Genomic DNA, 22,879 nt, shown 5'->3' on the forward strand with positions numbered 1-22,879 from the left:
GACAGTAGACCACAAAGAAAATGTTGCTCGTAGAAGTGGTGCAGACCAGTGGTACCATAAACAGGCAGTCAAAAGAAGCTTGCTTTATAGTCGCGCAGTTGGGTATGATTTCAGTTGTTTGGGGTTTTTTCTGAAGTATCTTGGAAGACTGCTCAGGGATTAGCTTCAGGGATAAGTAACAGAGAATTTCTGCATCTAAGACTGGAAGGTCCATCAGGCTGTCTAGTCTGACCACCTGCAGGCCATCACATTTTCCTTAGTGCTCTTTTTGAGCCCCAGGAATTTGTAGTTGGCTAAAGCACATCTTTAACACTTGCTTGATCCAAATACACCAGGAGATGCCTAAATTGGAAGTAACTCTTTCCAGAAACTGCCCATCCCTTGTTATTTTGCACTTGTGTCTGTTTTCTTAGTTGAATGTATCTGGCTTCAGCGTCGCCTCACTGATGAGTAGATTGAGGAGCCTTTGCTCCCCACTATTTTCTTCTGTAAGAAGGTATTAAATGCTGTAATCAAGTCACTTGCTAATCTTTGTTTAATTAGCTAAGCAGATTGATCTTTTAAAGTCTTTTACTTCAGGGCTTTTGTTGCAGCTGTCAGATAATCTGGAGGCTGTTATCAGCTCCCCCAACCATTTCTCAACATTCTTTTAAAATTCTGAAGTTCAAAGAATAACAGCCTTCTTCAGATAAAGATGGTTTTCACTAGCAGTATTCTACTGTGCACTTAAAAATTGACTTTTCCCTTTATCATAATGATACACGGGTCATACCTGGTGTAGGTGAGGAGGGTCTGTTTGTGCATGCATTCTGTCAGTAAATGGCACTAAATACACGTCTCTATAAAATACAGGAATTAAGCAGTAAGCAGTATGCTTTTGAATTAGGAAAAAGGCATGCAGTCAAAAATATATCCAAGAAAACATTCTTGGCACGTTCTCATATTACCTATTACTTGTATAAACACACTGTGTAATAGACTAATAGGTAGATCATGGAAGTATGATAGTACAAGAAAAACAGGTTTACTTTTCACACACAGAATCACAGAATCATTAAGGTTGGCGAAGACCTGTCAGATCATCAATTCCAACCACCACCCCAACCCCACCATGCCCACTAAACCATGTCCCGCAGTGCCACGTCCACACCTTCCTTGAACACCTCCAGGGATGGGGACTCCACCACCTCCCTGGGCAGCCTCTTCCAATGCTTCACCGCTCCCTCAGGAAAGAAATTTCTCCTAATATCCAGCCTGAACCTCCCCTGGCGCAACTTGAGGCCATCTCTTCCTGTCCTATCACTTGTCACTTGGGAGAAGAGACCAAGACCCACCTCCCCACAACCCCCTTTCAGGGAGTTGCAGAGAGTGATGAGGTCTCCCCTCAGCCTCCTCTTCTCCAGATTGAACAACCCCAGCTCCCTCAGCCGCTCCTCATCAGACTTGTGCTCCAGACCCCTCACCAGCTCCGTTGCCCTTCTCTGGACACGCTCCAGCACCTCAATGTCCTTCTTGGAGTGAGGGGCCCAAAACCTAACACAGGATTTGAGGTGCAGCCTCACCAGCGCCGAGTACAGGGGCACGATCAATTCCCTACTCCTGCTGGCCACACTGTTTCTGGTCCACTATTTTTGATCACTTAAGATTTATTCTCAGTGATTCTCAGAGAATAAACATGTGATTTATTCTCAGTCATGCCTCACGTTTCCACGGGGCATCCAACAGGTCCTGGCTGGTAAGGGGGGGGCTCTGCCTTGAGGTGTGGTGGGGAGAGGCAGCAGAGGGGCTGGTTTGCAGGCATCATGGGTGAGTGAGGGAGGCGAACCCCATGGGCTAACGGGGGAAGCAGCCCTCTGGAGAGGGAAAATAGGAGGGTGGAGGTAGGTAAACAAGTAGTTCAAATTTGATAGATGAAAAAGGGAAAGCAGTGGATGAATTCTCATCACAATAGTGCTAATTAGTTACGGGTTTATGAGTAAGATGACGTAAAAATTAAGTACAAAGAAAGGAGAAGGAGGAAGGCCCAAGAAAGTGTGGAAAAAGCAAGGAGGGGTTGTGACATGATGGGTAGAGGCAGAAGATGAAAACTAGGAGAGGACAGGGGAGCAGAAACCTGGGTGGGGAGGAAATTTCAGTAGAGAACAACTAGGAGTAGTGCCTTTGTCTGGAAAGCTTCTCCTGGAAGAATAAATAAGTTTTAGAAAAACAATTTAAATGTTCATTCACACTCTTGTTATTTTATGTCTTCATGACTACGGTCTCTCTCTTCCCTCCGTTTCCTAGTCTTGGCCAATCCAGCCTTCACACCATGCCGGCAGTCAGATTGTCCCACCAGTAGGGTCACTTTGACCATTTTGCCCATCTCCTGGTATGACTTCTTTAACGTACCTGTCTTGTGCTGCTTTCATGGCTTAGTTCTGCTGGTAACTCTGATGCAGTATTTCATCATGTAAATATGATCTTTTACGTAAAATTCTTAGCTGAACTCATGAAATAAACTCTGGTTTATTTCATTTTATTCCAAAGTTACCATTTTTTGAAATCAATTTTATTTCCCCTCTATTAACAATAGACATGTTCTTTCAGGAAGAGCTGACCCCTACATGGGTCTTAGAAAAATGGCATTTCCTAGGACTTACAGGAACATGTTTTGTCCTTTACTTCAATAAAATGGACCAGAAAACCTCCTTCCTTTCCTAATGTCAACTTTAAATTGTCACTAGGAAGTTTCCACTGTTATCTAGATAGGGACAGGGGACTTTTCTTCAGTTTACTTAGGAAGTTTAAAAATTCCTGATCTGTTTGCAAGAATACTGATGGCTGCACTTTCACGTATTAAGGGAGTTTTTAACTCTGCATGAAACTACAGTAGGTTCCATAGCTGCAAACCGTTCTTCTCACAAGTACTTCAGGTCTTTACCAGTGCAGCTAAACTGATGTCAAACCAAAATATAATGCGTCTCCACATAGACACATACACACACGTATATATACACACGTATATATACATAGCATATACGTATCTATGTGTGTATTTATATATCAAAATATGTGTGCGCTCCAGAGCTCTTCCCAGAGGCCAGTCTTTAACAGTGGCTTTAAAGATCTGACCACCCTCTTTTTCTTCAAAATCTTTGAGATTTATATTTCAATTGTTAGTGTAAGTTTATGGGATCTGATAGTTGGGAATAGGTTGTTTTTATCCAGTGAAAACTAGAGGAGATTTCCTCTCTACCACATCAGAGCCAGTATCATTCATTTCGGGACTGGAGATTTTTGCCTAAGCTTTATTCCCTCCCTTCTCATCCCCTTTTTTTGTTTGATTTAAATGTGCTCATTCTGCTATAAAACTCTGCAAACAAAGGACAGAGCATTGTTTGACATGTAAGCCTCTTTCCAGTCTGCTTGATTGATCAGTTTGGCATCTTCTCTTGGCATTAAATACAACCACAGACTTCATATTCTCCTAAAAGGCAGTATATATCAGTGGAATTTGCATTGTTACATTTTTCAACAACTATCATGTAGGCTGATGAATGACATTTTTATTAACGTAGGCTTAAAAACCAAACAATAATGAATTTATAATTCTTATCCTGCAAACTAAAAATAAAAATTATTGTAGCATACAGCTGTATTTACAATTTCCTTCTCATTCCTTCTTTATTCTGAAAATAAGTGTTAAATACATTTCATAGCTCAGGTTCTCCATGAGATTGGATTGAAGTGAAGGTGGTGATTCAAATAGAAGTAGATAGAGCATGCATGCCAAATATCATATGAAGATACGATATTCAACTTATATCTAGCACGTTTGAGAAAGAAACATACTGATTTGGGTAGGCATTAACATAGGGTGTCAACTGTTTGCGAAGTATTTTGTGAGGGAGAGGTGAAACTATTGCAAGGCAGTTCCTGAAATTCTCCATTTTGTTCAGTGTATTGTGAAATGTTGCTTCAGTTTGCTCAGGATGAAGACAGTTATATTGGTGACTTTGCGGTGATTGAGTATGAAACTGCAGAGCAGGCTGAGAAAGTACAAGAAGTCACCGATGGCATGACTATCAAAGGAAAGAGAGTCCAGGTGTCATACTGTGCTCCGGGAGCGCCGGGCAGAAGCACATTAGCAGCACTTATAGCGGCACAAAGGATGGTAAGATATTGGCAAATCTGTTTTTGGAATGAGTTTGAAACACTTTGGGTTGGGTCAGAGGGATTCAGCTGCTTTGCATTAGGAAAACGAGCCAACCTCTTGGAAGCGTTAGCCTCTTTTTTTATCTAGTCAGCCCAATTCAGTCTCCTTCCTAGGAAAAGCATGGCCATGTTCTGCAAGGAGGAAGGTTAAAATACGGCCAGAAGGTATCACGAAGTTATACTTGCATAGCTCTGGGATTTTAGTAAATTTAATCTTCTGTATGAGAAATTGTTCCAGTTCAAAACAAAAGTAACTGTAAGTGGAGTCATTTGACAAGCTAAAACTTGGTTTAAAACAGAGAGGCAAGAATCTGTCAATTTTAAGATAAATTTCAAGGTAGGAGAAATAGTTTAATTTCATGCTTGATATAGAAGAAAGCTTTTTACACCCACATGTCTTATCAAATTATTTCCTAGAAAATTGGATGTGAAAAGTGTTACATGAAGCTGTCCTAAGAGTAGAAGCAGAACAGTCTCATTACTTCGGCTAGCTTTAGCCCACATCTTTATAGAAGAGATGAGTGGTGCTATTATAAGATAGTATGTGGTGTTCACGTTAACAGTGCCTTTCTTATTCTCCTTTGTTGATAACACTGTCTTGGTGCAAGGGGAAAAAAGAAATGTGTCTCGTGAAGAATAATACGCTTGAAGTTTTGCGGGAATAGTTTGTTGGGCATTTCATTTGAGGGCGAAGGAGCATGGAAAGGAGTGGGAAACAGGGAAGGACATGTTGGGATTATTTTTGGTGTAAAATGAAGTATGTACCTTGTCATCACACAAGTTTGAGGGATTTAAATGTATTCTTTGTTTTCTCCTGATTATAACATTTTTGTATCTCTCTTAATTGGAGATGAGGAACAATAGGAAAGGCTTGCTTCCAGAGCCAAACCCAGTGCAGATTATGAAAAGTTTTAACAATCCAGCAATGTTGCAAATGCTACTGCAGCCCCAGTTGCGTGGACACGCTGTTAAACCTGGTAAGTTGTTTTAAAACCGAGTTAAAAAAAAGAAACCCAGTTCTCCGTGATATAAGGCTTTCAGCAAAGGAGAGAAGCAGGAATACTCTTTTTAAAATCTGTGGAGACACTGTTTCAGTGTATCTGTGTAGACACTTTCACATTTTATGAAAGCGAAAGCAAGAGGTGGATTGCTACACTATTGTGGGTAAAATTTAGTGTTACCTAAAAAAATTTACTGGGTAAAATTTAGTGTTACCTAAAAATGTCCTCACATTAACTCTGTGGTCTCTGAACGTTTATATTAGAAATGGGTTTAAAATGAAAAGTCTTTTGCAGACAACATTAAAATGGCAAGTTTAAGTTTGATTCTAGATCTGAATTTTGCAGCCTGAGTCTTTCCCCTATTGATTCCAATGTAAATTGTTATTCATTTGGATGGTACCATAGTTGTACACAGCATTTCATAACGGCATTAGCCAAAAACATTTCTCTGTCTTCTCATTAGGATGGATGTGAATAAACATATAAAAACCAATCTTACCACATTTCACATGGTGAAAGTATTAGGAACAGGAATGAGAATAGCTAATTTGAAGAGTCAAGTGGGGGACAGCTAAGAGCTTGTGACATAAACTCCTGACAGAAGATACACAGAAATTGTATGTGAAGTGAACACTTTAGTGGAGAAACACTTCAGCTAATGCTGACGTTTCAAAGCACTTCAGATAACGCTGGTGGTCTTGCAATCAACTGCAGGCATTTCTGCATCTTTGAGTGCAACTCTCAGCTTTAGAGGAGCGCCTTGAGAGTACATTTGATCTCTCATATGCTGTTAATTGCAGATCAAAGCTGGGTGTATTGAAAGGTTTCATTGTCGTCACCTTTAGTACACTGGAAAGTTTCATGGAAACCAAATCTAAAAAATACAGAATAACTCTTATAAAGATTTTTACTTGCCTAACTTATAAAACAGTGCAACTTTTTCTTGTGTTTCTAAAGCAGTTCTTGGAGCATCTGCAGGTTTACCTCACCTTATAAATTCAGCAGTTGGCCCACCTTTTTTGCAGTTGAATAAAGTTCATCAGGTATGTGACAAAATAACTTCTGTCAAAATAGATATTTGTGGAGATGTTAGCATGAAAAATATTCTCAAAGTTTTCAGAAATTGCAACTAAAGTGTTCTCGTTAAAGCAATCTTTAAGAAAAGCAGTCTATTATGAGATGCCTGTGGGGATGTAAGAGCAGACTGTGCTTACTATCCACAAGCGAGTTACTTTATCTTAACTGAGCATTTGATTTGCTAACACCTGCTGATGTAGAGGCAATTTGCCATTACTGGCAAAAAAATCCTCTTTAAATTAGAGCTCGAGGAGCATGGCACATCCATTTCTCTTGGAGCTGCTCATACTAACTTCCTGTAGAGACTTGATTGTTTTATCTTATTCAAGCCAACAAGCTTAGCATCGTTATCTTCATTTTAAAGCTTGCAGGGACCAAAATGTGCTATATATGCCATAAAAAAAAATAGTGATTTGCAGATGTTACTTCTTAGTCAAAAAACCACCAAGGTTATAAGCTGTTTAAAGTGTTCTCAGAGTACCTGTAATTCCAGATGGACACCAGAATTTCTGAAAGATAATATAAAGGATATTTGGGATGAGTTTGCTGTAGAAATTGGAGATGAAACTATGCTAGAGTAGCACCCACAGCTAGAACTCCTTCCTGCAGCAGTGCACTTGGCCAACAGCCTGCCTGGCCTCCACCTTGTATTGAGGTTCTGTCAGAGATTTCTCCAGCTCTGCCAGGAGCCAAAATTTGCCTTTAATATTCATGGGGGGGATTTTCGTAAGTACCTATGAGGGACTGCAGTCAATTGCTTTGACTTACTCTTTCTGATGTTTCAGAAATTTCCATTTAAAAAATAAAATCCCCTTAAGTACTGGTTGTTATTGCTGCTGTTCTTTTGGCAAACACAGACTTATAGACCTTAAAAAAGACCAAATTAAAATGCAGAGATACTCCTTATGTTAAGTATATTTAGCTTTTCTTTTTTTTTCTGCTAAAAACTGGTAGGTGAATATATTCATTTTGAATAAATACTACTTAATTTTGTCCCATCAAATGAGTTGCTTTTGTCCTGTACAATGAAAAAATACATCATTCTTTGCTTGTACTTCTTTTATTTAAATGACATTTTCAATTGGTATATTTAGATACTGCTGCTCTTTCTTCAGTCTTGGAGAGTCTATGCTTCCTTGGAAGGCAATGTGAATGTTTTCTAATCACAGCTGGAGACAGGCATGTTTTACACAGTTTACAGTGTGATTGATGATGACCAAATGTTTTTTGGCTTAAGAGTGCTACAGTCAAACAACTTAGTGTTTTCTCTTTAGAGAGACTTACAAGTCTGATTCTCTTCCAGGGAGCTTCCTGTCATTTAATTAGCTCCAAACCTGGTCTAATAGCCTGAATTTTGCTGACAGTGATTTGATTATCCCAATTCCTTCTATTAGGCATATTTTTCTATTATTCAATGACTTATTTCAGAGTATTCTCTAAAGCCAGAGAACCAGGTCACTATTTTTATTGTCTTGAAATTGTCACAAGATAGAGGAACAGACAGCTTGACTCTCTCCCCACCTCCCCAGTCATACATGGATTCAGCTTCCTGTGTATCTTGGTTTTGCTATTTTGTATTCAAGGTTTTTGTGAAGTAAAATGATGAGAAGAAACAGTATTTTTAGGATGATCATGCCGCAACATTATAAAATAATTGATAATAAAAGATTCAACAGAGGGGAATTTGAACAAATGGGTTATTCATCCAGTGATCTTTCAACTCTGGAGATAGCATGACTTTCAGCTTCTTTCTTTTAATTTCTCTTAGTTATAGTTATCATGTGCGAAAATAATGCATTTTAAACTTTCTCAGTGATGTGTTTTCCTGAGTCATCCAGCAGTTTATTAAATCTTTATTAACCCAGAGACTTTCTTTTGAGGATTCTAACCAACCTGATTTTCCACCTTTGTATTTCTGAAAGTTTTGCAATTGAACTAACACATTTTCTTTGTTGACTTAACCAAGTTTAGAAGGAACAACCGCTGGTATTGGTGACAATAAACAGCCTGGATAATTTCTACTGGAAATCACTGAGACAATTAAATTAGCAGATGCATAACTAATCTAGATATGGCTCTTTTTTGTTTTATATTGCACATTTCTGAGTCCAGAAGACCATATTATAGACATAGAGGGTTTTCCCTAGGGAATTTGACCCTACCGCACGCAGATACAACCTAGGCTTGAAGATATTTGTGAGGTGTTTTGCAGGAGGCTGTGAAATCTGCCAAGCCGTGCATCGGGAGAGCTGCCTTCTTTTTGGGTTCCATCTTCATTACCTGGTTTTGGTGATCTTTCCTATGTAGGAGATTCCAGAAAAATGAGGAAGGCTATACTTACCGTGATTTGACACAGTCAGTGTCCCATATATCTATTCTTGCACCGCTGTACGAAAAGATTTGTAGGGCAACCTGTATTTTGCCTGGCAAATCATGCTTAGGAGCTGCTACCAGAAAGACAGTTTCAAGCCTGCGTTCAGCTAGCATGAATCATAACGTGGTTTTGTGATCCAGAGGGGACGTAAGGTTTCTTTGAAACCACTGTGCTGTGCTAGCCAGAGCACATACTGCTGAATATACCAGTAGCAGAGCCTGAATGTGGTGCCCCAAAGTTGTTAAGTGGCTCAATTCTGGTGGCAAACTGATCCAGAGCTTTCAAATGAAAAATATTAATATTTTATAGGCTTTGCAAATCACAGTCCCTACAGATTGTCAGCTTTTTAATGGTTCTAGAAGAGAATTTCATGTAGATAGTTGCTGCTAAAAAGGGGGGAAAAACATATCCAGATATTCCTCTTTGAAAATAAAGATACTGTTTGGCAACTGTAAAGCAAGGGATGAGAGTCCCTGCCAGTTACAACCCAGTCCTGTAAAGTGTATAGATCTTTGGCAGAGATTAGGTATTAGAATTGCAATGCAAGGCACAATGCAAATGTTAACAAACAATGAAGTCCTTATTCATACAGCTCATAATCCGCTGAAATCCTTGTGTCTCATCTTTCTTATTGGCACTGTAGGTAACTCCCCTATCTAGTCTGGCTGCAGAGACTTCAAACACATTTAGCTTTCCCTGTTGGCTTCGACACAGGGGCTGCAATGGAGTCTGGACTGGATTTGGAGTGTGCTCTTGATCCTTTAAAAGCCATCAGAAAGCATGCTTGTGGCTTTGTGAGGTGAAAAAAAGGGCTAGGAGGAAGACAAGTTAAAAGAACTTGAAATAACTTTCTATGAATGAAGCAAAACTTTAGTTCTGTGGAGGAAATAGTTGCTTTCCTTTGCTGTATTAACTCAGAAACTAATCTTCATTTCTTTAAGTAATATCATCTGAAAACGTTTCACGAATGTACTGTGTTCCACGACTGTCAACTAACACTTCTATTATTAATTTCACAGAGTTCAATTCTGGGGAGTACATCTAACTTACTGCTGCAGAGCCCTGCTCACCTACCATTGCCGCAGCAGCAGCTGATGAAGATTGAGAATATTCAGGCTAATAGTGTAAGGTCATCACTTTAACTTTGACTGGTTTTGGACATTCTTATAACTGATAAATAATTTTCTTCATCTAGTATAATTTAACAGTTTAGTGTATCTAAAAAGATGAACTGAATGTGAAAGTTACAAGAAATACCTACAGACAGATTATTTTAATCATTTACGGAGTTTTCTATTCTTTCTTATAGAAACCGGGTTTGCTGGGAGAACCTCCAACAATGCTGCTTCAGACAGTACTGGGAATAGGGGTAATGCCATCAGTGAGTTCGGGCATGGGAACCCGTGGAGAAGCTCTTAAGTGTAAATGACATTTTATTTTATACCAAATCAGTAGAAATGCTCAGCTTGAAATCATGCACCTTACTTTCTCCCACTTTAGCAAAAGCAGTAATATGTTTGAACCTTATCACTGCACAGTAAGGTAGGCAGAGAGCTGGACAGTAATGCACGTTATACAGCTATATAGTTAAGCAAGGTAACAAGTTATATATCTATACGCCCAACTGTAACCTGCTGGTTTAAGCAGGAAACAAACTTCAAGTATCTTGCCTTGTTGCCTGGCTTCTCTCATCTGTTTGTCAGGGAAGAAACAGTACACTGTGGCATTGGTTGAATATTTGCTGGTTGTTAAATATTCTGCTTGTTCAGTTACTGCCATTTTTAGTACACTTGTAATACGTTTTTATTACCAAAGTTTTGGGGTTTGTGGTTTCAAAGCAGATAAACCTGAGTAGCTGAAGAGGGACTGCAAACAGGTTTTTTGCAATTTTGAATGCAAATTTCTGCGCCAGTGATGCCCTCAATTTTTATGAGGAAAGATCAGTTGTGATACCGCTTAGTGCATCTTTTTTGTTTCCTCCACCGAGAGCCACGTATTCTGCAGTTCTAGACGTGGTCTGAGTAATGGTAGTAACCAGGAGCAAGGAAAAGCTCACGGTGGGGTGGTGGGGAAGAAACCTATTCTGAATGTCTAGGTTTTCATTTTGGAGCGTACTTTCTACCTCTTTTGTTTGTAGAAAGAATTTTACTAATGCCAGTTGAGGTGCGGTTTTTCCCCTCTGTTCGAATACAGGATCCTCTAGGATGTTGTTCACAGTTTTCTTGAAAGAGACAGGAAACACTAAGTAACTTACTATCATAGTGAATGTTTAGAAAAGTCAGAGTTTTCTTCTATTGTATTAGCTTTAAATAGAATTGTTTGCTCCTGGGATGGTAAAAGAATAAAAACTATCATCAGAATCCAGTGTTCTGGGACAGCCGTAAAATAGATCTCTAAATGTTTTTCTCATCACTTAGTAAAAACCACAAACAAAATGTACTGATAAATCTTGTCTAACAGAAAAGTTTCTCCATTTATGGTTGACTGCAGCATCTAATCTGACTCCAATTCAAACAGCAACAGCAGCAGCAGGGATGGGCATGCTGCCATTCTTTCCGAATCAGCACATTGTTGGACAAGCTATACCAGGGCAAAATAACGCTCCAGATAAACAATCGACTACCGAAGCGGTTGTCTCGGGATCACAGCCTTATCATCAGACCTTAACAAATCTTTCTGCGGGAGCTTTGCGGGCTGGACATGCCAAACAACAAAATCAGCTAAAAAGTACTGATACAAGTTTGGGGGTAAGGAACATTGAATACAAATATTTTCTTTTTTCTTGTGTGTGGATTTTCTTTTTTATTTTAACATACTTAAGAGTTAACTGCAACTGCTTATTGTAGTTCTTCTCTATAAAGTTTGCTAGATCACAGGATCATTCATGAGACATTTTAAGGTCATTTCAGTTATGAATAATAGGGAGAGAACAATAATGCTCTTTGGTGGTCCAAATGAATTAACAAAGGAATCTTTTTACAATGCTGGAGGGGTTTTTTTCCATGTGTATGCCTCATAGTATTTGATGATGAAATTATCTCAAGGGCAGTGTCCCTTTTAAAGACTGAAAATTGAACTTGTGGTTGAATTTCATGTTTAATCAGGAGCAATTCTGGTGGTATGTAGGGCCTTTGGGTTTCCAGGTGGTGTGTGTGTATATATGTGCATGTAAATTTTCCACTTTTAATCCATACCCTCTTAGCCATAGCTGGCATATTCGTAGTCTGTATCGGTTTTAATATTTATTCCCTTGAAGGCGGGGGGTGGGAGGATGATGGGATGGGATTTGACTTGAACAGAATGGTCTAGTTTTTTCAGAAGATTTTTCCTGTCATTAACAGAATTTACTTTTTTATAATATACATAAATACTTTGACATTTATGGGGAAACATGTTCTTAATTCAGATCAGATCTGTGTTCTCCTTACATATTTTCTGAAGCATGTGAAGTGATTAGATTATATACAGTATTGGTGTCTGCTTTTGTTAGACAGCTTTGACAGATCTGGTCCTGCTTCAGGAAGTACACTTTTCATTTTTTAAATCATTTTTTACTGTAATGAAGTGGAATTTTACCTACGTAGAGATACACATGGGTAAAATACATAGGATGTATGTGTATACATACATAAAATCAGTGTTTTATTTCAGCATTTCATTTCTTTAAAAGCAAATGTGATTAAACCATTAGAAGTCTAGATAATTAATTTATTTCTATGAATATTGTTTATCAGGAAAAGTTCGTTTTTGAAATCCTGGTAGATGTTTTAATTGTTTCCTTTTTGGCATCAGTAGACAGAAGGCCCAGTTTGCAAAAATCACTTCCTTGACAAGACAGCCACAGACTGTGTGCTGATACTGAACAGTCATACTGTCTTAAATGCCTGCTTTTGCATCCAGATGAAGAATTTCAGCACTCTGTTGAAGCTTTTTGTGTTTAAAAACTGGTATCACTGTTTTTGAAAAGTTGTTGGTTAATACTATTTTCCTGAAAATAGTATTAATCCGTTAAAATAACAGATTTTTTTTCCTTAATGGGCTTTGAGAAAATGAACGGAATAGATGTAGAGTGGAATACTGTATAAATGCCTTTGAGCTGTGTATTTCAGACAAGTTATGTAACTTGCTATAGCTACTTCATCTTTATTTCTGGCATTTGTTCTAACATAAGCTAAAGGGAAATAAAGCTGGTAGCGTACCCTTCCTAGTCCCTCATGGGAAACACTTCTGGTGGTTTGGAGGAGTGAGTCAGTCCTGACGCTTCATTTCCATTCATAAACATTTTCCCCTTTTTAAGTACAGACTTATAAATAGAGTGATCAGTAAGATGTGTTTTAACGGCAGATTGCGGACAGTGTCATCTCTCCAGTCCAGGGTTCATTTGTCCTTTATTTGCTTGTGACTCTGGGTGAAAAGACTTGATTTTGTCTTGGCTGTTTACTTAATGCTAACTCCCTGCATCTGGAGTTGTTATGGTGATTATTATTCCTTTTCTTGAATGTAAAAGGTTTTCTTTTGTTTGGTTGGTTTTTAATATCCTTTAGTAACTTACAGTCTAAAGAGAAACATTCCTACAAAATTGTTTGGCAAGAAAAAAGTACAGGCAATGTGTCCAGATAGTTGTCCCCCGTATTTATTTTAGAAGTTTTCCTGTTACATTTCACAGGGCTAAGCTTTTTTCAAAATCCTGCTGGGATACCTACCTTATTTCTGACAAATATTGTATGAATATAACGCAGACTGACCTGTCCAATTGTTTTGCAGACTCCCTTGAAAAAACAGACTTCACTGCTAGGAGAACCACCAAAAGAAATACGTCTTAGTACCAACCCCTACTTGAATTTGGCAAGTGTGTTGCCTGGTATATGTCTTCCAGGTAAGCAAACGTTTAGTGGTTTTAGTTGCAAGTTTCCTTGACCAGAGTGTGGCAAATCATTATTCTGTTTGGCAGGTAATTCCAGTGAGCACAACATTTATCTTTAAGGAAATCTTGTAGTCTGTCTTAAAATTGCAATGTAATGTTTCCTCATAGTTAATATTTTATTTGGGAAGGGTAAATTTTCAGAGTTAATGGGCTTACTGATGCAGACAAACTTCTAGAAAGCCTTTCAATTATTAGTAGCACTGGTTAATTTTGAGCACAACCTAATCTGAAGTAGCAATTTCTGTTTTAATCCCAGAATATTGCTAAACAAGAGTGCAACCTGATTTGTGCGGTTTATGCAAACAGTGTATTCTTTGTGTTACGAACAGCAATTGCCAGCAAAGCCTCTAGTACACCGCAGCAGACTGGACTTTCGAACAACATCGTGGATGCTGCTGTGTCTCAGGGAACTACATCACAACACGCAATGGAAAATTATTTTAATTACTCTCAACAGCATGGGGAATACACACAGGTATGTTGCTTTGCAGCGCTTTCTTCTGAAGCCTGATTTGTCACTCAGAGCTCTGGTAGCAGGATTTTTGGCAGAGATCTGCTCAGAGATCCCTACCTGAGTTGCTCGTTGTTTTTCTCTGGGTAGTCTAAATGGACTTCTCGGTACACGTGTGGTCTGATAGCCCTGCATGCAGTTGAACAGCATTGCCCAACATGATGTACCACTCTTCAGCGGTTCTTAGGCTTTCCTGCAACCAAAGCACCCACCTGTTTTCTTCAGGTTGATTCTTGTAGGTCCTCTTCACTGACAGTTTAGTTTATCTCTTTCAGTGGTACAGAATAGATTTAGCACAAAGTACACCTAATGGCAGTCAGAAACAGCCTCAATACATTCCCTGCTGCAGTATTGTAACCGTTGAAAGATTGCTTCTTGAGAACCTGAATTCAGTGCAGTCACCTAAAAAATTACTTCTTACAACTTCTGGTATGGCTTTTGTCTGTCTTCAAAACCATGAAGTTTTTCTCTTTCCCTTCCCGAGAAGTTTTAAAGTTTTCTTGAACATTGGCTAGATCCCAGAGAAGAGTGTGTTCTGTCTACCAGAAGTTTCCATACAGCTTGGGGAATTTTTGCAGTCTCTGCCAGCTGGCTTGACTGCACGGGATTTCTTCACCATTTGCCCCATTTGGTGATCAGAGCATGGCCATTAAGGTGGAGGGCTGCCCTTCGTCTGGAGAGTGTTTTGTTGTAGCACTGAGAGCAAGTACTGCGTTTCACAGACATTGGGACATGCTGTTAAATAATATTTCCATATTTTCATTAGCCATCACTAGTCTGTGTAGAAATACAATTGTGTACAAATCAAATACAAGAACTGGATCGTAGTGCTGTCAGGTAATCTGTATAAAAATCTTGGGTCTGCGCTGAGACACCTACCCTGGCTCTGCCATAGGACTCTCTCTCTCCTGCCCTGTCCCCATCACCTCCTCCTCCCCAGAATCGCCTGATCTCTCATCCTGCAGCAGGGAGACAGGAATAAGCTGTCTCCTCTTCTCCTAGGCTGCTGGCAAGGAAATCTGTGTGGCTCCAAAACTCCTGGAGTAGGTCAGGACTGCTGTGGGAGTCGGTTGGGTCTGGAGGACAGAGAGCAGGCGCATGGGTGGGCACAGGGGTTCTTTTGTATTAGGAGGGTCTCAGCCTGGCCAGGAAAGCTGGAAGGGATGGGGTTGCTGCATGGTGTTTGCTGCAGCAGGGAGCTTTGCCAGCGGCCAGACCCATCTCCTAGTCAGATCAGCTCTGGTGGCAGTGCTGGGTTAGAGATGAGGGAGAGATGTCCTGTGGGCCATTGTGCTGTGTGTTTCATGTAAGCACTAACGTAGTCTTGAATATTTTGTTTGAACCTGATTATTGGCTTTAAATTCATTTTGATGTCTCCTGGAGGTAGTTCCTAACCCCAAATCCTTAAAATACTGTCCAAAAAAATCAGTAGTATTGGTGTTATTAGTATTATCTTCAGTAACATGAAGGACTCAAATGATGTCACTTAGATGCAGAGATGCCACATGTCATCATTCAGCTATTTTTGTACTGCCTGTTCCTTTCATGTAACAGAAATTACATTGTACTTGCGTCTGCTGCCAAGGCAGTGGTGCCTTGTGTATCTTTTAAGCAACTAACATAGTTTTAAATGTTTGGTTTGAGCTTTATCAGTGGTGTTAAACATGTTTTGATGCTTCTTGGAGACCTTTGCCTTTTATTCATTCTCATGTCCTACGAGGCTGTAAGAATTGTTTTCATTTAAAGTGATCTTAGTAGACAGCTAATGGGAAGAGGTTTTTTCCTCCTTTATAGGAGGCTGTTCAGCAGTGGTATCAGCATTATGCTCAGGCATATAACTCTACCCAGGCAAGAGTCGATGAATTTGAAAATGAAGCCTCTGAGGTGAGAAACAATTTTATTTTCTTCCTGTCTCCATTGGCTGTTTCTCCCATCAGCTGTAAGGGTGCTTTTGGACTCTGGACACCTGCTTTGATAGTGGCTGCTGCCGTCGGTACCGCAGAAATAAGGGGCTGGAGAGCGTGGGACGAATGGCACTGCATGGTCACCTTCTGCAGGGCATCCCTGCACGGTTACTCTCCAGGATTCATACTCACGCTTTTGATTGTATCTGGCATCTCTCTCTAAAATTCCACAGTCTGAAGTTACCTGTAAAGTTCAGGAGTGTATTAAAATACTCCTACCAAGAAACAGCACACCATAACATTATGTGAGTCTGCTGAAGGATTGTTTCTTGCCCAGGCTGTTACGTAGACTGAGGTTTCTGTGACCAGAGAAGCACGCTTTTTTTTTAAGGAACTGTGCAAAGTAAACTGTCCCCCAAATCCTACATTTTGCTCAAGAAATTGCTGCATGCCTGAGCTGCTGTGAATTATACACTCCTTTTAGCAATTGAGTGTGACTCAGATATTTTTCATATCTGCTGAGTGCTCATTACTATATGAAGTAAAAATGAATTATTAAACCTATTTTCTTTCAAATTCTGGTTGATCATGGATCCCCTTCTGCATTTAGGAATCTACAGGTGGATCTTACCCAGACTACAGTACCTGCTTGCAGGTCATGCCTACACTTTACAGTGGAGCCCAGGGATCATACCAGCCAGGCAGCTTGCAGCTTCCTCCACAAACCCCATTAAATAAGGTGAGAGGAGAGACGGAGCAGAGTGGTTGCAGATGCAGCCCCAGCTTCTATTTGTCTTATGCTGCCACCGAGTGGACTTTGGACCCACAGCAAGCCAAGGCAGAGCTTTACCACTGCATCCGGGCTCCTCCGGATCCTGAGTCGCTCAGGATGACATGCAGTTCCTGGTGGATGTGATAAATAAAAGCAGTGGTTGGGCAGGGCATGCCAGTGCCAGACCCCCTCAGAGCCCTCCAGCACCCTGGAGATCAGTGCTCTTCACTGCCCACAAACCACCAAATCCCACAGGCAAAGAAAGGCTGGATGATTGTGAACAAACTTGTTGGAAAGATGGTATCTGCGAGGGTGAATGTGCAAAATTTATTTGCCTTGAAGTAGGCAAGTAAGTAGGAAGTGAACAAAGGAGGAGGAGGAAGTTCACACTAGTTTTAGGTGGGGTTTTTTGCCTCACTTGCACATGTTTTGCAGTGAGTGCCACTGGGATAAAAACTCTGAAGTGGAGTTAGCAAGTCACGGCAGCGTCCAGGTTACCTACAGCCTCCACTTTGTAATACTGTTAACTGTCTCCTGGGAGGAGAACCCAGTTTAAAATGGCTTTCATTTGAAATACATAACAGATGTCAGATGCAGCCTAGATCAGCCAGACTCATTAAGCAAAGCTTCCTTTGTCTGTTGCACCCACCCAGTAGATAGTTTTCATCAATGAAAGATGCGGGAGGGATGGGGAAATGCTGTGGAAGCAGTGAGGACCAGCTTAAAGGAGGCTGGAGTCTGGACTAACAGGAGGCCGGTTTAACACAGGCTGAGACAGTGGAGATAAAAGCTTTGCTCAGGCTGAGCATAGGTCTTCTCATTTCCCAAGTGCCTTAGAAGTCCTGAGGAATTCATACTCTCATGCCGTAGGTAAATCCCATTTCTCCTGTTTTTACTGATGGGAGAGACCTTAAAAGCCAGATTGTCATCTCTTTCAGAGCAGCTGCAGGGAAGTATGCCCATCAGCGTAAAGAGCTGCTGCCTTTGTGAGTCCAGCCCCAGCCATGCAGCCATGAGAGCGATGATAATCTCTCTGAGCGCTGCTGGAGGGACGCCGAGCTGGCTCTCCAGCCTCCAGCACAGCTCGTGGCCCTTTGCACGGTGCCCAGGCCTGCTGAGAGGAGCCACAGCTGAAGTCAGCAGGCACATCTGGGAGAGCTTAGGGGCCCAGCCTTCTGCACGGCTCTCCTCCATCATGGCATTAAATCCCTTCGCTGCACAGAGTTTAGCAGTAGCATTCAGCACATGACGTTCTGGCATTCAGGAACTCGCATCTCAGACTTGGCATGAGATTCCTGTTTTTTGGAGGAGATACAGAAGGAACACACAACTGTAGCAATTCATGACTCCTGGATAGGAGACAGGGCCTGGCTGGAGCTGGCTTTGACATGTCTTGGGATAAAGATGGCCAAGGCCTGAACACGTTGCCGTGGGCTGTGAAACTTCTAGCTCAATCAGCAAAAGATAGCACTTTGAGGTTCCCAACAGCTCTGATATGACTGGAAATGAGTGAAATTGCAGCAGGAGAAGAAGATAGTCTGGGGTTTGAGCTAACTCATACCTTTCAGTTTGTCTCCAGTCTAAAGAGGAAAGCTTGTAAGTGGAGGTGATGTTGAACAGCTTGCTCGAAAGTTTGTCTTAATGCCAGATAGATACCATAAAAGGCAGGAAGAGAGCCGTTGGTCCCTTGGCATAGACTAAGCAGAAGTATGGTTTGCCTCTGCAGCGAGGTACTTTTCTCATTCCTGCAATCGAAAGATAAATCTCAGTGAAGAGGGCACACAGACTGGTGCCCAAGAGGTTCTGTATCGGTTAAGAGCTTGTGTGCTTACGTGTGTTTGCTCGCTTTAACCCTGTAACCTGTTTTTCTCCTGCTTCTGTGGGCTGCATATCAGGGGTTCAGAAGGAGCACGGTTGAAGGTTTGTATGAAGCACGCAGTGGTGCTGCTGCACTCTGCCACGCAAGCCAGGACGCAGTGGAGGCTTACCGTACGCGTGTGACATCCCCACAGCTGTTAGAAGTGCAGGAGAGAGGACAGGGGGAAAACCAGAAGTCTTTCCTCAAGCAAGTTCCTCTTTATGATAATGACAAGTGCACGCTAAAGTGAAATTGGACTTAGCAGAGGGTAATTTGAGTTGCGAATTAGCAAGGGGTGCTTCTGAGAACTGCTAGGAAGTGTTCGGCTCAGGGACGCGTGGCCAGAACAGCTGTTCTTTTGAGTTAAGGAATTAGTGTTCCGGTTTATGAAACGTGTTAAGGTTTCTAAAATACTCACTCCAACATGAACCAAACCCCCAAATCTTCTGATCTAGGAGCTGGACTTAACCCAGGACACGCAGTGTGGTTGAGCAGGATGTGGTGAGATCAGGTTCTGGTGGTTATTACAGGGCAGATGCTTCAGTCTTTCAGAACAAGGCGTCTGTTTACACCGTTTGGTAATGAAATTAATGACACAGTGGGGGAAGAACAGAAGTGATCAAGACTCATTGATTAGGGCGGTGGGCTCTGATGTGTACGGACAGCTTCTAGTGCTGTAGAGCCATGGATATTGCAATGACCTGCTGTGATGGATCCCAAAGAAGAATTGAACCTGTGCCTCATGTACCCCACAGAGCCCTTGGCGCTGGAGCAGGCTTAGGTCACCTGTGCCCTCACCAGAAACCCTACTCTGGGACCCTCAGGCCTTTCTGTGTATCAGTGTGAGGCACGTTAGTTAAATTGAAGTTTTGATGAAAAGAATGGTTACTGCTGTGTCCTTTGCTTCAGTACCACATGTAAACTCATGCCTGCAAGTGGCAGATGGTTACCTGTAATCCGCAACAGAAACCCGCTTTGGCATGGCTGGAAACCAAGTCCTTCAACATCTGACTCGCACCGATAGCTGTGCCAGGACAGTTTAACCCATTCAGTTCTCCAAGGGAAAAGAAAGTGGCACAAAAGGTGGCCCACTGGTGCCTTACTTTGAAGGATGAAGATGTCTGGAGCTGCTATGACACTGCACAGCCATTACGCCACTGCCATTTAAATGGGCACTGTGGAGTGGGGCCCCTGGCCCAGCCAGCCCTTTGCCTGCACAAAAAACGCATGTACGGTGGGGCACCAGTGCATTTATGATCAGGTTTTTTTTAGGGAAAGGGCACAAACACTGACTCATGAGCTGTGTATAACTGGACCTTAGAGCTGAAGGAGTTGGGCCTTTGGAGTCGGTTACTGGCTTGGTAATTCCCAAGCTTTATTTATTGACACTGTTTGCACTGGATCATGTGTCACTTGTTTTCTTCTTGTCCTTAGGTGGCTCCAACGAGAAGTGAGAAGCGAGGCTCTTCGTACCTCATTTCCTCCCCAGAACCTGGCCCAATGGAGTACCTTGGCCAGCAGACTCAGGGCTCCGCAGTACGTTACGCAGAATCCTCTCTAAAAAAAAAGCGTGTTTATTGAGACCTAAATAATCACTCCTGCCTTAGGGTGTAAAGGCAGGCTTTTCGTACCTCTGCTATTTATTGCTGCCTTAACTTCAGACAAATAATTCTTTCTGTGGGGGTTTTGAGTATCCCAAGAGGAACAACCCTCTGTAACGGGCAAATCTGCCAAGGAAACGGTACGTATTGCTGTGAGGTTAGCCATTTCTCAGTAGTCTGACTTGCCTTCTGAAAGGGTGGCATCATGTTTCCTTTGTCGTCTGCCACTGAAACTAACAGTGGGCTGAAGCTGACAAAGCAAAAAGTAACTCGGTGAGTTTTGGTAATTTGCCAGCCGAAAGCAATAAAAATACTGAGGAGGGAACGCTGAGCCTTTCTCTAGTCCTCAGACTGAGGAAGCTAAAAGATGAAGTCTTGATAGTGATTTTTTTTCTTATTTTTTTAACTCAGAATGTGGGGTTTTTTCCATCTTACTTTTTCCAGGATTAAGAGTTCTGCATTTACAGCCTTTATATTTTTAATATTTCTCTTAATCCTGGAATGGAGATATACCAAATGTATTACCAGAGCCTCTGTGATGTTTTCAATAAATATTTGTTAAAAGTGAGATGCTATACTGTGTGCTGCCTTGCAATATTAAATTCGATTGGGCTAGGTGATGCTTGGACAATGAAGTAACCTCTGTCTGCTTTTAGGCCAAGAATCCACAGCTTTTCCTTGGAATAAGTAATTTATGGTTTGTGAATGCAGCTGTGTAAAACGGTGTTTGTGGCAAAGCACTGTCCTCCTTCCGACAGGCACGCGTGTCAGGAAGGTAGGGCTGCCAGCAACACTTTCAGGTGGTGGGCCGTTGTTAAAGATAACTGAAGGTGGAAGAAATCAACTGCCCATTGTACTTTTTCTGACTTCTTCTGAATCTGGGTGATTCAGAGCTAGAGCAGAAGCAATACCAACATGCTCCTCAGATGACATCTTTAATCCTGCCTTCCTGCTCTTCGCTGTGTTCTTTTTTCCAAGCATCTTAACGTTTGAAATGTGCTGCACTCCGAAGCCTGCTAGAGCAGAGCATCCTGGCTCCCGTTTTCACTCTTTCTTACATATTACCTTTTGCATGAAGTAGTTCTCGCTAGGAGGAACAGGTATTTACTCACTTGCTGTCATAGGTGTATGGTACGGGCTCACACCTGCATGCTGTCAGCTGCGACAGCCTGCATGCGTGATGGCACAGACCCCTCTGCCTCTGCCCATCGCCCAGCCCGGCTCCTCGGGGGCTTGGGGCCAAGCCCACAGCACCACACAGATGCTGTTCCCTGGCTCGATTTTAAAAACAAAAGAAAACAGAAATACAAAGACTTTGTATTTTTAGCTTATTAAGCAACTCTGGCTAGAGTCTTTCTTTTCTGCTGCTAGTCCTTGTAGCTGAAGACATTGAAATTGTTACCGTTGAAATCAGTGTTTGTGAGAGCTAAATGATGAGCCAGCCCTCTGTGCCGGACAGGGTGGGTTTGCTGCCTTGAATCCTGTTGTAAATTTGTTTGGACTGAATTCACTGAGCACTGAGGCCAGATCCCAGGTCCTTCTTCCTTAATCTTGCTAGATATACTGAAGCCATTTTTCAATACTGATTTTAAAAAGAAAAAAAAAAAGTCTTAAACTGCCTTTCAAGCTTTGTGGTGTGACCAGAATACATATATCCAAAGCTTAAAAAGAGAAGCCCCACAATCGCAATCCCTCCTCCTCTGCAGCTGGGTTGTATAGCAGGTATGTGCTGCCCTTACAGGCAGAAACTACTTCAGACAGCCACATAGCAACACAGGTTATAGAAGCTCTTCCGGGATTCTACATGTATGTATGATAAATTCACTTGTAATATTTTGTTCCCACTGTTTGTATATGCAACTTTCTCAACTTGTTACGCTTTTCAATGAAAATAAATTGTTGGTTCACATTTAAAGTGGATTTCTGTGGGAGGAAAACATCTCTGGACTACCTTTAAAGTAATCATTTAACGTAGGGAAAAGAGGTTTTGAAGATGACATATTTTCATCACCATTCCTATGGAAGTTAGACTTTAAAATCTTTCTCTGTTTAATTTATGATTAAAAAGGATATGCCCATGGAGAAAAAAAAAAATCTTTATTGGATTCATTTGTATAAAGAGTAACAAAGTGCTTACGGATTTAAATCAAGTTCATAAGTGACATACAGAAAAACAGGTAATACTGTAAAAATAAATCTGACCTCCTTGCAGCTCATAATTACAATTTTATATATATATGAGATACATAGGTATTTAGTGACATCTTTCTGTTATTGCCAGAACTGAGTATCTCCTCAGAGCATTTTCAAAAATCCAGGTGTGGTGGGAAAACATTATCGCCCATGTCCTAGGACTTGGTTTCCAGTTAAACCACCATTTATCGAAGCCTGACAGGTTTACAGAACAAGAGTACACTGCCCTCGCTTGCCGTTCTTACCGTTCAAATGCTAAAGCTGGTCCTGACAATAAAGTGTACGTGGTCCCAGTCTGGCCCCACTGGCTTTCCCTTTGGTTAACTGAATTCTGCACAAGTGCATGGTCTGAGTCTGTGAGTCAAATTAAATAAAGGCCAATTTAAAGAGTCATCATCCTAGGCCAAAGGAACAGCCTTACAGAACTGCTAAAATGAACTAAGCTGGCCAAAGACATCATTGCCCCCCCC

General features: G+C 41.3%; 1 protein-coding gene across 1 annotated transcript in view; it reads left to right on the forward strand.

The window, feature by feature from the left end:
• The window catches only part of RAVER2 (ribonucleoprotein, PTB binding 2), a 40,137-nt gene extending 19,132 nt beyond the window's left edge, over nucleotides 1–21,005 (forward strand). The window contains exons 4-14 of the mRNA XM_059822225.1: nucleotides 3,962–4,153; nucleotides 5,045–5,171; nucleotides 6,153–6,238; nucleotides 9,666–9,770; nucleotides 9,956–10,067; nucleotides 11,137–11,393; nucleotides 13,411–13,522; nucleotides 13,900–14,045; nucleotides 15,876–15,965; nucleotides 16,596–16,724; nucleotides 20,050–21,005. Of these exons, the coding sequence (XP_059678208.1) occupies nucleotides 3,962–4,153; nucleotides 5,045–5,171; nucleotides 6,153–6,238; nucleotides 9,666–9,770; nucleotides 9,956–10,067; nucleotides 11,137–11,393; nucleotides 13,411–13,522; nucleotides 13,900–14,045; nucleotides 15,876–15,965; nucleotides 16,596–16,724; nucleotides 20,050–20,196 (1,503 nt within the window). The 3' untranslated portion in view covers nucleotides 20,197–21,005. The remainder of the gene's footprint in view (nucleotides 1–3,961; nucleotides 4,154–5,044; nucleotides 5,172–6,152; nucleotides 6,239–9,665; nucleotides 9,771–9,955; nucleotides 10,068–11,136; nucleotides 11,394–13,410; nucleotides 13,523–13,899; nucleotides 14,046–15,875; nucleotides 15,966–16,595; nucleotides 16,725–20,049) is intronic.
• The last annotated feature ends 1,874 nt before the right edge of the window (nucleotides 21,006–22,879 follow it).

Source organism: Gavia stellata, chromosome 10 (genome assembly GCF_030936135.1).
Source record: "Gavia stellata isolate bGavSte3 chromosome 10, bGavSte3.hap2, whole genome shotgun sequence".
In the NCBI taxonomy this organism is placed as follows: Eukaryota; Metazoa; Chordata; class Aves; order Gaviiformes; family Gaviidae; genus Gavia; species Gavia stellata.